A 17055-nucleotide genomic window follows, 5' to 3' on the forward strand; every position below is an offset into this window, starting at 1 on the left:
CAATGATAAATTCTAGAGAAAAGGAGAAAAAAAATCTAGCAAAGGAAGTTCAGAGAAGTACAAAAATCAGGGGTTTCCTTTTGTTTAAACTTCTGATACACTCTGTATTAGAATTTTGATGTTATCCTAAAACAAACAAATAAAAAAATCAGACTCATTGCTATATATAGATAGTTTTAAGCCAACTCTTTTTCTCCTTTCGTTTTTTTTACTCAATAGCCTGTAAATAATTGTCAGAAAGAAAAGGTTTACATTTAATTAAGACTCATAGCAAGAATATTGTTTTGAATTATTCTATCAATAGCACTGCTATTCCACATTTTCACATCAAAAAATCTTGAGAAGGGACATTAGCTATCTTTTGTAACAAGATATCATATTATACATTTTTGTTGAACCAAAATAAATAGACTGCCAAATACTTCTCCAACAAAAATAGGTTTATTTGGGATAAGAAGTTTGGGGTCTACAACCCATGATGAGCCATATGCAAGTCCCCACAAAGCAAGGGAAGGAAGAGAGAAGGGGAAAAAAAAAGAAGTTGAGAGAGTTATAGTAAATAAAGAGACCATGGCTTTTCATTGGTTGAGTTGTTGCCAGAATAGAAGAGGTGATGAGCTATGCTGTTCTTGCAGAAGGTGAGAACTCCCGCTTCTGGTCTCACTATTTAATTTTGCAGTTCTTTGGCTGGCCTAAAAATTAAATGAACACAACACATCTTAACAGAAGAAAAAAACAAATTTAATAATGCATGTGAAGCAGTCTCATTAAAAAAAAGAGAGAGACTGAAAGAAATGACTAAAGTGAGCTGTCATTTAGACAAGAAAACTACAAATCTGTGAAGAATTTGCAAAGCAAAGAGATGTGGGCTGAGAATATCAAATTAGTGAGTAAGTAATGTGGTAGTGTTACACAGCCTCATGAGCCCTAAATTCTCTATTTCTGGTGATAATGATGGTTTCTATCCTCCTGGGACAGGGAGAGTTCTTTTCACATGGAAGATTCATGTCCTGGTTTGCTTTCAGGGAGACATGTGTTGTCAGAATGTCCTCCTTGCACTGGCTATTTCTTAAGAAACTTTAACATAAAATACTCAGTATGCCAATGTGACATATTATGAGGTGACATATCCTTCGTTTCTTCAAAACATTTCAACTGTAAAGATTTGGATATAAGAATTACATTTCAGAATAACCCTTATCCTGACCTTTCCTCATGTCTACCTCACACTGATATGTGGAATAAGTGCTAATTTTACAACCGTTGTTTTTATTTCTGCCAGTTTCTTGGGCATATTCTGGAGAGTAGGACTGAAGTGGAGGAAGATAGAGGTTGTTGGTTTAAGAACTATTTGCAAAATTTTCAAGTAATGAAGGCATGTAATGATACTATTTCTGTTTACTAGTACACATAAAATTTCAGGAAATTTAGGTAAATGTCTCAAAAAAGAAAAAAAAAAGTTTCAAAAAAGAAAAGAAAGAATACACTTCTAAAGTGATTTAGACCAAGTCAAACTTGTTGCTGCTATTTTCATTTTTGAATAAAGAAATCCAACAGAGTCAAGTTACTAGGGTATGTTTTACAATTCCAGTTGGTGATAGTCCATCTTTCATTAGTGAAGGGAAGCAAGACAAACACCTCCAAGGTCTTAGATAACTGAGTTAGGGTCAAAAGACTCAGGACAACTCTAATTATTTTGCTTTTTTAAAATTTTCTTTCTCTGCTGCAAATACCTGATAAAGTAATGAAAGAGTGTGTAATATATGTATCTATGAGTGAGTCTGGTGGATGCCTCTAGTCCTTTTGTTAACTTCAAACTACTTGAATACTAAATGTGTAAGTGTTAAAAGTCTCTTTATTCCAAGGCTCCTATGATACTGCCAAAAATGCTAAACATCAGCATTTATTTTTTCTTTTGAACTTTTTATTTTGTATTGGGGCATAGTCGATTAAATGTGATAGTTTCAAGTGAACAGCAGAGGGACTCAACCATACATATACATGTATCCGTTCTCCACTAAACTCTTCCCCCATCCAGGCTACCACATAATATTGTACTATTCAATAGCTCCTTGTTGGTTATCCATTTTAAATACATTAGTGTGTACATGACCACCTCAAGCTCTCTAACTATCCCTTCCAGTGGCAATATAGTTCATTTTCTAAGTCTGTGAGTCTCTTTCTGTTTTGTAATGTAAGTAAGTTCATTTGTATCATTTTTTTTTTTTGAGTCCACATACAAGGGATGTCATACAATATTTCTCCTCTGTCTTGAACATTAGCATTTTTGTCTCATAGTCTTTAGAAAACTGGGTTTCGTATAATTTCACAGTATTTGTTAGAGTTCACATTTTTCCTGGCTCCACTTCACATAACCAATATTTAACTTAATACAGTTCTAAATATAGAGCAGATACTGAATGAATTAGAAATTAGCATTTATCTCTAGTTTGATCAAAGAATAGTGGGCAATTAAACTATTTTACAGCAAGAAAGCCTTTCAATTGAGTTGAAGGAATTGAAGTCTTACTTATCATTTGATGGTTAGAGGTGTTTATTGCCTGAACATTTTCATAGTTGAAATATTTGCAGTTTTATAAAATTGTGTTTTGTAAGAAAGAATGGACAACTGAGTTAGTTGTCTCTGAGCTATTTATAACATAAAATTTATTTTGAAGTTCTAGGCATATATATCTTATTTTTGAGTCAGACAAACACAAAAACCAGTTTTCCTGGCAATGCATTGATAAAATTTTCTACTTATTTAATAAATAATTAATTAAAAAACAATGAGGGGCTTTGATATGCTGGGTATCAGGATATAATAAGCCGTGTTATGATCATGTGGGAGCAGAGAACTGGAGACTTTGAATAAAGATTGTCACTAAGTATTCAGTGACAAGGTCAATACAACTTCCTTACGAGGCACTGGCAGAAAGTTGCAGCTAGGTCAATAATCATCATACTCTGATGAATATTACTTGTGGCTCTCTTGATTCTATGTTGTAGTCATCTGTATGCTTTTAAATTCTTCCATCTCAGTTTTTATGCTGGATTATTCTTTGTATCCCCTGCAATTCCTTGCATAACTGCACTCACAAGAGTTGTGGAAGCTAACTAAAGGTTTTGTTGTAGGGAGGAAGCCAAATCTGACCCCAAGTAGGAACTGATCCTTTGACTTGCCTTTCATTGCTTTTGTTATTATAATCAAACAGAACTGTTTGCCTCACAGAATCACGCCCCTCTGCCTGACTGTTAAAGTATGTTTCTTCCGAACTCTGTCCCCTTGTGGATGACAGGAAGGAAGAAATTAACACATACCCTGCCTGAGGCTTGCCATTTTAGTTCAATTCAGTTCAGTTCAGTTCAGTTCAGTCGCTCGGTCGTGTCTGACTCCTTGCGACCCCACGGACTGCAGCACACCAGGCCTCCCTGTCCATCGCCAAATCCCAGAGCTTGCTCAAATCATGTCTATTGAGTTGGTGATGCCATCCAGTCATCTCATCCTCTGTCATCCCCTTTTCCTCCTGCCTTCAATCTTTCCTTCAGTCTTTTCCAATGAGTCAGTTCTTCGCATCAGGAGGCCAAAGTATTGGAGTTTCATTTCAGCATCAGTCCTTCCAATGAATGTTCAGGACTGATTTCCTTTAGGATGGACTGGTTGGATCTCCTTGCAGTCCAAGGGACGCTCAAGAATCTTCTTCAACACCACAGTTCAAAAGCATCAATTCTTCGGCGCTCACCTTGCTCTATAGTCCAACTCACACATCCATACATGACTACTGGAAAAACCATAACTTTTGACTAGACAAATCTTTCTTGGCAAAGTAATATCTCTGCTTTTTAATATACTGTCTAGGTTGGTCATAACTTTTCTTCCAAGGAGCAAGCATCTTTTATTTTCATGGCTGCAATCACCATCTGCAGTGATTTTGGAGCCCCCCAAAAATAAAGTCTGCCACTGTTTCCCCATCTATTTGCCATGAAGTGATGGGAACAGATGACATGATCTTAGTTTTTTGAATGTTAAGCTTTAAGCCAACTTTTTCACTTTCCTTTTTAACTTTCATTAAGAGGCTCCTTAGTTGTTCTTCACTTTCTGCCATAAAGGTGGTGTCATCTGCATATCTGAGGTTATTGATATTTCTCCTGACAATCTTGATTCCAGTTTGTGCTTCATCCAGCCCTAACCCTAACCCTAATTTTTTTTGGTTGCACTCTGCATATAAGTTAAATAAGCAGGGTGACAATATACAGCCTTTCCCTATTTGAAACCAGTCTGTTGTTCCACATCCAGTTCTAACTGTTGCTTCTTGACCTGCAGATTTGCTGACCATACAGATTTCTCAGGAGGTAGGTCAGGTGGTCTGGTATTCCCATCTCTTTAAGAATTCTCCAGTTTGTTATGGTCCACACAGTCAAAGGCTTTGGCATAGTCAATAAGGCAGAAGTAGATAGTTTTCTGGAACTCTCTTGCTTTTTCTATGATCCAACGGATGTTGGCAATTTGATCTCTGGTTCCTCTGCCTTTTCTAAATCCAGCTTGAACATCTGGAAGTTCACGGTTCACGTACTGTTGAAGCCTGGCTTGGAGAATTTTGAGCATTACTTTACTAGCGTGTGAGATGAGTGCAATTGTGAATTAAGTAGTTTGAGCATTCCTTGGCATTGCCTTTCTTTGAAATTGGAATGAAAACTGACCTTTTCCAGTCCTGTGACCACTGCTGAGTTTTCCAAATTTGCTGGCATGTTGAGTGTAGCACTTTCACCACCATCTTTTAGGATTTAATATAGCTCAATTGGAATTCCATCACCTTCACTAGCTTTGTTCATAGTGATGCTTCCTAAATCCCACTTGACTTCATATTCCAGGATGTCTGACTCTAGGTGAGTGATCATACCATCATGGTCATGAAGATCTTTTTTGTATAGTTCTGTGTATTCTTGCCACCTCTTCTTAATAACTTCTGCTTCTGTTAGGTCCATACCATTTCTGTCCTTTATTGTGCCCATCTTTGCATGAAGTGTTCCCTTGGTATTTTTTGAAGAGATCTCTAGTCTTTTCCATTCTATTGTTTTCCTCTATTTCTTTGCATTGATCACTGAGGAAGTCTTTCTTATCTTTTCCTTGCTGTTCTTTGGAACTCTGCATTCAGATCCGTATATCTTTCCTTTTCTCCTTTGCCTTTTGCTTCTGACTATTTACAGCTATTTGTAAGGCCTCCTCAGACAACCATTTTGCCTTTTTGCATTTCTTTTTCTTGGAGATGGTCTTGATCCCTGCCTCCTGGACAAAGTCACAAACCTCTATACATAGTTCTTCAGGTACTCTGTCTATCAGATCTAATCCCTTGAATGTATTAGTCACTTCCGCAGTATAATCATAAGGGATTTGATTCAGGTCATACCTGAATGGTCTAGTGGTTTTCCCTACTTTCTTCAATTTGAGTCTGAATTTGGCAATAAGGAGTTCATGGTCTGTGCCACGGTCATTCTAGGAAATGTTTTACAAGATTAATGGCCTTTTTACTTTGCTTCCTCACCTCCCCTCATCTCTCATCTATAAAAGAACCTGGCATCCAGACCCCAATAAGATGGTTATTTTTAGGCACTAGCCTGCTATCTTCTCAGTCTGCTGGCATTCCAATTAAAGTCTCTTCCTTGCCTCAACACCTCATCTCTCAGATTCACTGGCCTGTAGTGTAGTGAGCAGATCGATCTTGGACCTGGTAACAGTTTCATATAATTAAATGTTGAATGTTAGCAACTATATAAGTGATATGTGAAATAATGCACACTGAGAAAATACAAATTAGACAGTCAAACTTGATTAACTCTTAAAGGAGATACATCCTTGCTTGCCAGTTACAGTCACAGTTTCCTAAGCTAATGATATTTTTAAATGTTTAAACTTTTAAAGTATTATCTTATTTTTAAAATGGTAGAAAGAAAGAGGGAAGGAAAATAGAATAGAAGGAAGGACTTGAGGGGGGTAGTTTTTAATATGTATTGGATTTTCACATAGCAATAAATGAAAATGTAAACTTAATAAACTCACATAAAATATTTATGGAAATAATTATGCTTTTTTTATACCACTCCCAATTTACAATGCTATTTCCTTTATTCAGAAGAGTCACAAAAAGCAAGCATTTTACTAGAAGAGCAAAATGCTCCTGTCTTTTTAGCTTTTATTATAATTGTTGGGGGCTTTGTTTTAGGCAATATTTTAAGATCAAATTTGGTTCTGAACTGTGAAAAGAGCATTATGGATTAAAAGCACCTTCCAGAGACTTGCAAGTTAGGAATGTGCACGAGGCCTATTTTCATAAGTCTATTTATATTGTATTTATTGGTGACAAATTCTGGAAAATATCTATGCATATATTAATCAGGTTGGTATGTTTTCTTAATGTATTTCACCTGTAATAGTGAAAAGGAGCAGAATGTGTCAGCCCAAAATGTGTATCTTTAGCATGTATACAAAATATTAATCAGTCAATCTAAGAAAGTTATGGAAAATTTTATTTACCAAAGTGAGGATTATAACCCAAGGACAGCCTCTCAGAGAGCATGAAGAGCTATTCTGCCCATCAGAGATCAAAGCACAGTTACATATAAGTTTCTGGGACAAAGGGCTGTATATTAAATGATGTATTATAGACCATTTACACAATCTACAGGTACATACAGTAATTGACCATTGATCCTCATGATTCCTTACATGATTAAGAAGGAGGGTTATCTCCTAAGGAGTTTTGACCGTTGATGAGATTAGAAAGAATATTATTTCCTAAAGAGGTATGGTTAATGTACATGTACAGTACGCACTAAAGGGGAAGAAATTTTCTCATTTGCCTAAATTATTAATTTTATTCAGCAAGCATAAGAATTATTTTAGGCTGAGTAATAAACAAAAAACATAGCAGACAGAAAAGAAGCTGTAAAAACTAATAGAAGAATTTTCATTTACAAGTAAAAACTCCAGTTGTAAAGGGTGTCTTTCTATCTGTATCAAGAAGGAAAGGATGATTCTAAATCTCTAGAAACTTAATGGAGAAGGCTTGCATTTAAGTCTGTATAATAAACATACAGAAGAGTCTGAAGTGCAGTATATGGGTGCTATCTTAAAAACTTCAGAAATGTCTCAATTCCTTTCCAAGGCAAATCTTTCAATATCGAGTAATCCAAGTCTATGTCCCAACCACTAATGTCTAAGAAGCTGAAGTCAAACAGTTCTGTGACAACTTCACAGAATTTCTAGAGCTTGCACTAGAAAAAGATCTCCTTTTCATCATAGGGGAACAGAATTCAAAACTAGGAAATCAATCTATACCTGGAATGACACGCAAGTTTGGCCTTAGGGTACAAAATGAAGCTGGTCAAAGGCTAACAGTTTTGACAAGAGAACGCGCTGGTCATAGCAAACACCCTCTTCCAAAAACACAAGAGACAACTCTATACATAGACATCATGGGATGGTTAACACCAAAATCAGACTGATTATATTCTTTGGAGCCAAAGATGAAGCAACTCTATACAGTCAGCAAAAATAAGACCAGGAGCTGACTGTGGCTCAGATCATGAACTCTTTATTGCAAAATTAAGACTTAAATTGAAGATAGTAGGGGAAACTACTGGGCCATCCAGGTATGAGATAAATCAAATCTCTTATGATTATACAGTGGAAGTGACAAATAGATTCATGGATTAGATTTGATAGACAGAGTACCTGAAGAACTATGGACACAGATTCATAACATTGTACAAGAGGTAGTGACCAAAACTATCCCAAAGAAAAGGAAATTCAAGAAGGCGAAGTAGTTGTCTGAGGGGGCCTTGCAAAAAGTTGAGAAAAGAAGGGAAGCAAAAGGCAAAGGAGAAGAGTAAAGATATAACCCATATGAATGCAGAGTTCCAACGAATAGCAAGGGGAGATATGGAAGGCCTTTTTCAATGAACAATGTAAAGAATAGAGGAAAACAATAGAATTGAGAAGACTAGAGATTGCTTCAAGAAAATTGGAGATACCAAGGGAACATTTCATGCAAATTTAGACACAGTAAAGGACAGAAATGGCAAGGACCTAAAAAAAGCAGAAGAGATTAAAAAGAGATGCAAGAATACACAGAACTGTACAAAAAAGGTGCTAATGCCCAGGATACTCACTATGATGCGGTCACTCACATAGAGCCAGATATCTTGGAGTGTGAAGTCAAGTGGACCTTACGAAGCATTTTTCTGAATAAAGCTAGTGGAGGTAATGGAATTTCAACTGAGCTATTTAAAATTATAAAAGATGATGCTGTGAAAGTGCTGCACCCAATATGCCAGCAAATTTGAGAAACTCAGCAGTGACCACAGGATTGGAAAAGGTCAGTTTTCATTCCAATTCAAAAGAAGGGCAGTGACAAAGAATGTTCAAACTACCATGCAGTTGTGTTCATTTCACAAGCTAGCAGGCTAATGCTTCAAGCTAGGCTTCGACCGTACGTGAACGGAGAACTTCCAGATATACAGCTGGATTTAGAAAAGGCAGAGGAACCAGAGATCAAATTGCCAGCATTCACTGGATCGTAAAGAAAGCAAAGAAATTCCAGAAGAATATCTACTTATTCTTCATTGACTACACTAAAGCCTTTTACTGTGTGGATCACAACAAACTGTAGAAAATTTTTAAAGAGATGGGAATACCAGACCACCTTGCCTGCCTCCTGACAAGAAGCAACAGTGAGAAATGGACATGGAAAAATGGACAAATTCAAAATTGGGAAAGCAGTATATCAAGGCTGTATCTTGTCACCGTGCTCATTTAACTTATAAGCAGAGTACATCATGTGAAATGCCAGACTGGATGAATCAAAGGCTGGAATCAAGATTACTAGGAAAAATATAAAAAACCTCAGATAGGCAGATGGTACCACTCTAATGGCAGAAAATGAAGAGGAACTAAGGAGTCTCTTGAAAGTGAAAGATGAGAGTGAACAAGGTGACTTAAAACTCAACATTCAAAAAAAAGTAAGATCATGGCATCCAGTTCCATAACTTCATGGCAAATAGAAGGGGAAATAGTAGAAGCAGTGACAGATTTTATTTTCTTAGTTTCCAAAATCACTGGGAACTGTGACTGCAGCCGTGAAACTGAAAGATGCTTGCTCCTTGCCTTGACAGATATAGCAAATCTTGACAGTGTATTAAGAACAGAGACATCACTTTGCCAACAAAGGTCTGTTTAATCAAAGCTATGGTTTTTCCATGGTTATGCATGGATGTAAAAGTTGGACCATCAACTAAACCTTGATCTTCAATCAGCAAGCTAAATGATATACCCAGAGGAGCCATGACAGGTCAAGGCACCAAAAGACCAAAATACGGGTGGTGGCCCAATTTTCTATACCCTTTCCCCCAAATGGTTGGAAAAATCCTCCCACTCATTAGCCTATTAAATTACCTGGATCATAAAAACTAATTATGCCATATCTCAAAGCAGCTGCACTCACCCTATGTGATGGCCCACACTCTGTCTATGGAGTGTGCTTCTCTCTGAATAAATCCGCTTCTTACCTATCCCTTTGTTTCCATTTCCGTGATGAAACATCAAGAACCTAAGCTTCTCTAGGTCCTGAAACCAGGTTTGTGATTTCAGTTGGAAGACTGTGGGTATTGTCTGAGTTGAAGTCCAAGCCACGGGGGTTTGAGTACCAAACTAGGTTTTGGTTAGGTTTGAGTCCTGACTAATGGGTTCAAGTCCCAAACTGAGGTAAACAGTTTCAAAACCAGTCAGTCCTAAAGGAAATTAACTCTGAATATTCATTGGAAGGACTGATGCTGAAACTCCAATACTTTGGCCACCTGACTCAAAGAGCTGACTCATTGGAGAAGACCCTGATGCTTGGAAAGAATGAAGGCAAAAGGAAAAGAAGGTGGCAGAGGATGATGAAATGGGAATCAAAAGTTTGGTTCACAGAGCCTAAGAAAGAACTTCACAGTAAAGAAAGAACACTCACAGTAACAAGTGAATAGGATTTATTAAAGAGAAGGAATGTACAAAGCTCTCAGCATAGACACTGAGAGGAGATAAAGAGTCCCCCAAAAGTGGGACTTACAGCAGTTTATATCCTTGCCAGTATTAATCTGTACAGTTTTGATTGGCTCCTGTCCTTAAAATACATCATTTCTAACCTATCATTTTGAAGGTCAAAATGTTTAGCTTAAAATCTTTATGGCTTCTCTTGATCCTCGGATTAAGGCATCACCCTTTTTCATGCCCCCTGGCCATTTTGAAATGGACCAGATGTATGGGCTAAAAGATTAATGATCAACAGTTGCCTTTCCCTCAGGCATATGGAACAGAAGTTAATTATTGCCCTCCCTGGATCTGAGTGCTAATAGTTTATCAGACTAAGGATATATTCCAGGAATTTGGAAAAAAAGGGTATAACTTTAGGTTAATGGAGGTATATATTTATTGAAAACAAGGTCTCAGGATACTACACTGACTGCCTTCAACAAGATGATGAGATAGCATCACTGACTCAGTGGACATGAATTTGAGAAAACTCAAGAGATAGTGAAGGTTAGGGAAGCCTGGCCTGTTACATTCCATGTATTGCAAAGAGTTGGACATGACTTAACAACTGAACAACAACACCATGCCTCTAGACTGAATTCTTACCCTTGAGAAAGATAAGAACAAAGGAAATCACCATTGGAATGTGGCACATCCAGTATCACATAAAATGGTATTAATTCATTATCTTTCTTAAACTTTAATTGACACTGTCTTTTTGCAAACTACATTCTACACAATTGTAGGGGTGGGAAGTGTTTCCATTCTACCCTTCTAGGTTCTTTGGTAGGTCTAATAATCACATAGCTATAAGACAGATTAATGGAAAAAACACAAAGTTGTATCACATATATGGCTTCCCCAGTGGCCTGGATGGTAAAGAATCTGTCTCTAATGCAGAAGACCTGGTTTCAATCCCTGGGTTAGGAAGATGCCTTGGAGAAGGGAATGGCTGCCCACTCCAGTATTCTTGCCTGGAGAATTCTATGGACAGAGGAGCCTGGGGGCTTTTCAGTCCATGGGCCTCAAAGAGTCAGATGCAACTAATACATACACATACCTTTTGTGTACATGGGGAAGACTCAGGGAAACAGGGTGACTCCTCCCCAGCATGGCAGAAGCCCTCACCTTAAGTATCATCTTTAGTTAAACACAGAAGACATTGAAGGTAGAAGTTTAGTTAAGGGAAGTTAGGTGGCAGAGTGGTAAAGAATCTGCCTACTATTGCAAGAGACATGGGTTTGATCCCCGGGTCGATCCCCTGGAGAGGGAAATGGCAACCCAGTCCATTCTTGCCTGTAAAATTTCATGGATCCTGGAGGCCTAATCCCATAGGCTTGCAAAAGAATCAGACAGAACTTAGTGAGTAAACAACAACAAAAGTTGATATGCATATGTAAGTTGCTAGTGATAAGATCATCTCCTTCTTCCTGGTATAGCCAAGGAGACACCTTTACAAAAGGAGATTTCCCTTGTATATGTAAATGTCCCTTACAAAAGGCTGACTATTTCCCAGTTTTCCAAGCTTCCTCTGTGCCTTCAGTTTCTTAAAAATAATCAGCCTAAAATAATCTTTATGCCAAAGAGACATATTTGGGGGTGGCAAATTCTACTCCCCTATATCATAATCATAATTTAAAATGTAGGTTTGATATGTGTTTTAAAAAAAAAGAAAGTTAAATTAAGACTTTTCTATTTATACTCAGTTCTTAGGTTGAAAGTATAATTTAAAATTCTTATTTGTAGACCAAATTTATCTCACATGTCATTTGCTACCCCTAATATACTTTCAGCTGCACTAGATATAATAAACAGACATAGAAAATTTAAAACAGTTAATGGAGGACTTTAAAAAATTATATAAAATTATATACTCTATAAATTTAACCAATCAGGGGAATTCCCTGGCAGGCCAGTGGTTAGGAATCTGCTCCCTCACTGCCAAGGGCCTGGGATCAACCTCAAGTTGGGGAACTAAGATCCCACAAGACACGCAGTGAGGCCAAAAGTTAATAATAAATTGTAAAAAGTAAATAAAAATTTAGCCAATCATAATTATCAGTACAATCTCAATATGTTTATTCTCTTCTTGAGAAAGAAAAATGTTTTTCTCTGTCCTCTTAGATTTACTAATCAGAGACTTTTGTATTAGACTGACCAAAACAAAAATAAAACAAAACCCAAGGGCTTTCCTGGTGGTCCAGTGGTTAAAAAACTGCCTTGCAATGCAGGGGACACAGGTTCAATCCCTGATCCAGGAAGATCTCATATGCTTCAGAGCAACTAAACCTGTGCACTGCTGAAACGGGAATCTGAGTTCTTGTTCATAGAGAACTTCATGAACATGCAAACCCTCACCCAAGCAGAGTTTATATTAAAGGAGAGAGAAGTATAAAGCTCCCAGCACAGACACTGAGAAGAGGTGACATGACCCCAAAAAGGTGGCTTAAAACTGAACATTCAGAAAAAAAGATCACGGCATATGGTCCCATCACTTCATAGCAAATAGATGGGCGAACAATGGAAACAGTGACAGACTTTATTTTCTTGGGCTCCAAAATCACTGCAGGTGGTGACTGCAGCTATGAAATTAAAAGATGCTTGCTCTTTGGAAGAAAAGCTATGACCAACCCTAGACAGCATATTAAAAAGCAGAGATATTACTTTTCCATGACTGAACTGAATTGAACTGATTGGCTTAAGATTAATGATCACCAGTTGTTTTTCCCCAAGCATATGGAATAGAACTTAATTACTGCCCTTCCCTGGATCTGAGTGCTGATAATCTATCAGACTAAAGACATATTCCAGGAATTTAGGACAATGGACCAGGATGTTTACTGAAAACAAGACTGAGGTCTCAGAGTTTTATACTGACTGCCTAGTAATTTCTACCTCACAACCTAGACAGCATATTAAAAAGCAAAGATTTTACCTTGCCAGCAAAGGTCCATATATTTAAAGCTATGGCTTTTCCAGTAGTCATGTATGGATGTGAGAGTTGGACCATAAAGAAAGTTGGACCACCAAAGAATTTATGCTTTTGAACTGTGGTGTTGGAGAGGACCCTTGAGAGTCCCTTAGACTTCAAGGAGATCAAACTAGTCTGTCCTAAAGGAAATCAACCCTGAATATTCATGCTGAAGCTGAAGGTCCAATACTTTGGCTACCTGATGTGAAGGGTGACTCATTAGACAAGACCCTGATGCTTGCAAAGATTGAAGGCAAGAAGAGAAGGGGATGACAGAGGATGAGATGGTTGGATGGCATTACTGACTCAGTGGACATGAGTTTGAGCAAGCTCTGGGAGGTCTGGCATGTTGCAGCCATGGGGTCACAATGAGTCAGACATGGCTGAGGGACTGAACTGAACTACAGCAGTTTATATCTTTACCAATACTGATCTATTCATTTTTGATTGGCTCGCATCCCTGATGTATGTAATTTCTGACCAATTAGTTTTAAAGTCCCTATTTCCAGTCTGTCATTTTTATGGCTTTTTTTTTTTTTTAATCCCCCTGTCCTTGAGTTTTCATAGACATTGGGTCATCATCCCATGACCCTTTTTCATGACTGCAGGTCATCTTTTAAAGACCAAATATGGACCAGATGTATGGACTAAAAGTTAATGTTCCACCTTGTGTTTTCCATCTTGGTAAGTTGGTCAACAGTTTCTGATTGTCTTGTCCTGGGTCTGGATGTTTTATGACCTACCAGACCAATGAAACCTTCCTCTAGAAGTCAGGAAATTGGAACAAAGAGTATAGTTTTAGGTTAATGGAGTGAGATGTTTGTATGAGAGAAAAAGTTAGAATTAAAAAAGAACTGGAGTCTCATCCGTACCATGATAGCCTAGCAATTTCTCAGTCAGTAATTTCAGTCACTCAGTCATGTTTGACTCTTTTCGACCCCATGGACTGCAGCACACCAGGCTTCCCTGTCTATCACCAACTCCTGGAGCTTGCTCAAACTCGTGTCCGTTGAGGCGATGATGCCATCCAACCTTCTCATCCTCTGTCATGCCCTTCCCCTCCTTCCTTCAATCTTTCTCAGCATCAGGGTCTTTTCCACTGAGTCAGTTCTTTGCATTAGGTGGCCAAAGTATTAGACATCTACCTCACCATAATCATTGAATCTGCGCTCTAGAGACTGGGAACCGCAACTACTGAGACCACATGCAGAAACTGCTGAAGCCTGAGTGCCCTAGAGCCCATGCTCCACAACTAGAGAAGCCACCACAGCCAGAAGGCCACACACTACAACTAGAGAGTAGCTCCCACTCTCCACAACTAGAGAAAGCCCCCTTCTGCAAGGAAGACCCATCACAGCCATAAATAAATAAATATATATATTTAAAAGCCCCAAACAGATTAACAAGTGAAAAGAATAAAGTATTTTTATATGTGTAAGATAGCAAGCAAGTGAAGTTGCTTCCTAAGCAGCTAAAGAATGTGTAGGTTTCTAGGGCAGGAGGAGAAGGGAATAAGAGAGGATGAGATGGCTGGATGGCATCACCCACTCCATGGACATGAGTTTTAGTAAACTCCTGGAGTTGGTGATGGACAGGGAGCCCTGGTGTGCTGCGCTTCATGGGGTCACAAAGAGTCGGACACGACTGAGCGACTGAACGGAACTGAAAGAAAGTTTGTGATGATGTTTGTTTATATAGATTCTAGTGTTTTTCTTCTTGTTTCTATACTCATTGCTATAAAACTCTCCCAGAGAACAGTTTTATGGCAGCTTCACTTGCAAATGTTTCTGCTTTTAATAAGTTAAGGGAAACTCTGAAAAGACTTCTTTCTGTGTGTGATCGATCTCTAATGTCTTTAATTTAATTTAAAATAATTTGTAAATAATAATTTGATAAATTAAACATCAAAGAATACAAGAATTTTTTTACCAAACTCATGTTCTGCTGCTTGCCACTTGAAAACTAATGCTCAAGAGACAGTTGTTGGTAGGAAAAGAAAGGTTGCTTTATTCAGGAGTCTGGCAAGCTGGAAGAAGGCAGAGTTGTGTCCAGGAACCAGTGCTAAAGATTCTGCTCTACCATGAAAGTTTTTAAAGGGAGAAAGGGGGAGTTTATCACAGAGAATCCTTTGGGGTGGGGATCAGAGTCTTTGTTATTGTCCACTCTGTGCAGTCTTCTTTCTGATTGATTGGTGGTGAGGTAACAGGGTGGTATTCTAGGAATCTTGTGCTCACCTGAAGTTACAGTTCTCCACCTGGTGGGGCCATAGTTTCTGCAGAAGAACTCAAAGATATTGTTATATATATATTACTTGAGGAAGAACCGGATTTTACTTTATCACTGCACTATTATTTCTTGATTGCTCTTCCTTTGTTTCTTCATTTCCCTCACTCTTCTAATTAGCAATTGTTTGAATCTCCCTTTGGAACTCAGGGAAGGTCAAAGAAGCTGAATGAAATCTATTTCCTACAAATAAGAAATTGCGAACATGAACAGGATTTGTACCTGGTAGGGCCCCACAAGGTCCTAGTTGGTGTCAGAGTCATAAAGTTATTGCATTCCAGAAAGGCTGCACTTGCAAAATTGCATCAATAGAGCTTCTGCTTCCCAAGATCTTACCAAAGAACACTTTGCAACCCATAAAAATTGGAAAAACAAAACAGACAATAAAATAAAATAGAATCCATGTTCTCTGGCAATATTGTGGTTAGCAGAAAAGAGGAAAAATGGAAATGTAATTCCCATTACTGATACAAGGATACTCTTCTCAGAAATTGTACTTTTTAGTGTTTCAAAGAATAAAGAAATGAAACAACTGTCATTTATAAACTTGGAAACAAGTTTTTTTAGTGATGCCAGAAGGCTACATGGAGAGAAGGAAGGCTCTCAAAATATCATACTTTGTGACAGGCAATCTTATGTGAAACATACAAATACATTTTTCCATGAGTGTATAGCAGATCTGGTGGGTCTTCTTTCCTTTCTTTTATTCACCTCTTCATTTAATTTTTCCTCTTCTTCTTCTCTCTCTCCCCCACCTTTTTTTTTTTTTTTTTAATAAGCAACATTTATTTCATAAACTTAAATTTCTTGAAGCATCATAAAAAAATAAAATAAAATACTGGGGTGGGGGCAGGAGTGAAGGACTCGAGAGTCGTCTTGATTGCTAACTTGTTTGTTAACTGTTTTCTCAAAGAGAAGTAAACATTTGTGTATCTTCATGATGGAAGATGGTTTCACAACTTGGAGAAAACCTTCATGGAAGTTAGGCTCCTACCCTCCTACAGGGACTGGGAGACATGAATAGAAGCTCTATCTTCCTTGATTATTACATTTCAAAAGGATAATTCTTAAATCCTGGAAAGAGTCCTGGGTATAAAACTGGTAAAAGTTTGAGGTGGAAGGAGGTTGACATCTCAAAGGGTCAGAGAAAGTATTTACAAATGCAAGTTTTCTAAAGTAAATGCTCTACGAAAAAGGAGGTCAGATGCCTACAGTCAGGAACAAATGTATCTATGGTGTCATCAAACTGGAGGGAACATTGAGTACATCTTATGTTCTTTTTCTTTTTTCCTGCTCTCACAGGACCGTGCACAAAACCTAAATGAACGGCGAACCACCACCACCACCCTCACAGTGGACGTTCTGGATGGAGATGACCTGGGTCCAATGTTTCTTCCATGTGTCCTCGTGCCAAATACTCGTGACTGTCGCCCACTCACCTATCAAGCTGCCATACCTGAGCTGAGAACTCCAGTAAGCATACTCTCATCTTTTCCTCTTCACTTCCACCTCTGTGACCCCAGTGAGATCCTGTTCAAATATTTTGAACACATATGTGGTGAAAATAGTATGCTTTTCTAGATGGATATTGGAAAAAAGTTTATGTCCAAAACCATGTTGAGACAGTATGGGTAAATTTTTGGTCATAATGTCTAATTATATCATTGAAGGAATGTCATGAAGCAACATGGCAGAGGAAGAAATGGTTGGATAGCATCACCAACTTAATGGA

General features: G+C 37.9%; 1 protein-coding gene across 1 annotated transcript in view; it reads left to right on the top strand.

Moving 5' to 3' along the window:
- The window catches only part of PCDH15 (protocadherin related 15), a 1264171-nt gene that overhangs the window by 830206 nt on the left and 416910 nt on the right, over positions 1 to 17055 (top strand). The window contains exon 10 of the mRNA XM_043926323.1: positions 16626 to 16796. Within this exon, the coding sequence (XP_043782258.1) occupies positions 16626 to 16796 (171 nt within the window). The remainder of the gene's footprint in view (positions 1 to 16625; positions 16797 to 17055) is intronic.

Source organism: Cervus elaphus, chromosome 15, assembly GCF_910594005.1.
Source record: "Cervus elaphus chromosome 15, mCerEla1.1, whole genome shotgun sequence".
Lineage (NCBI taxonomy): Eukaryota > Metazoa > Chordata > Mammalia > Artiodactyla > Cervidae > Cervus > Cervus elaphus.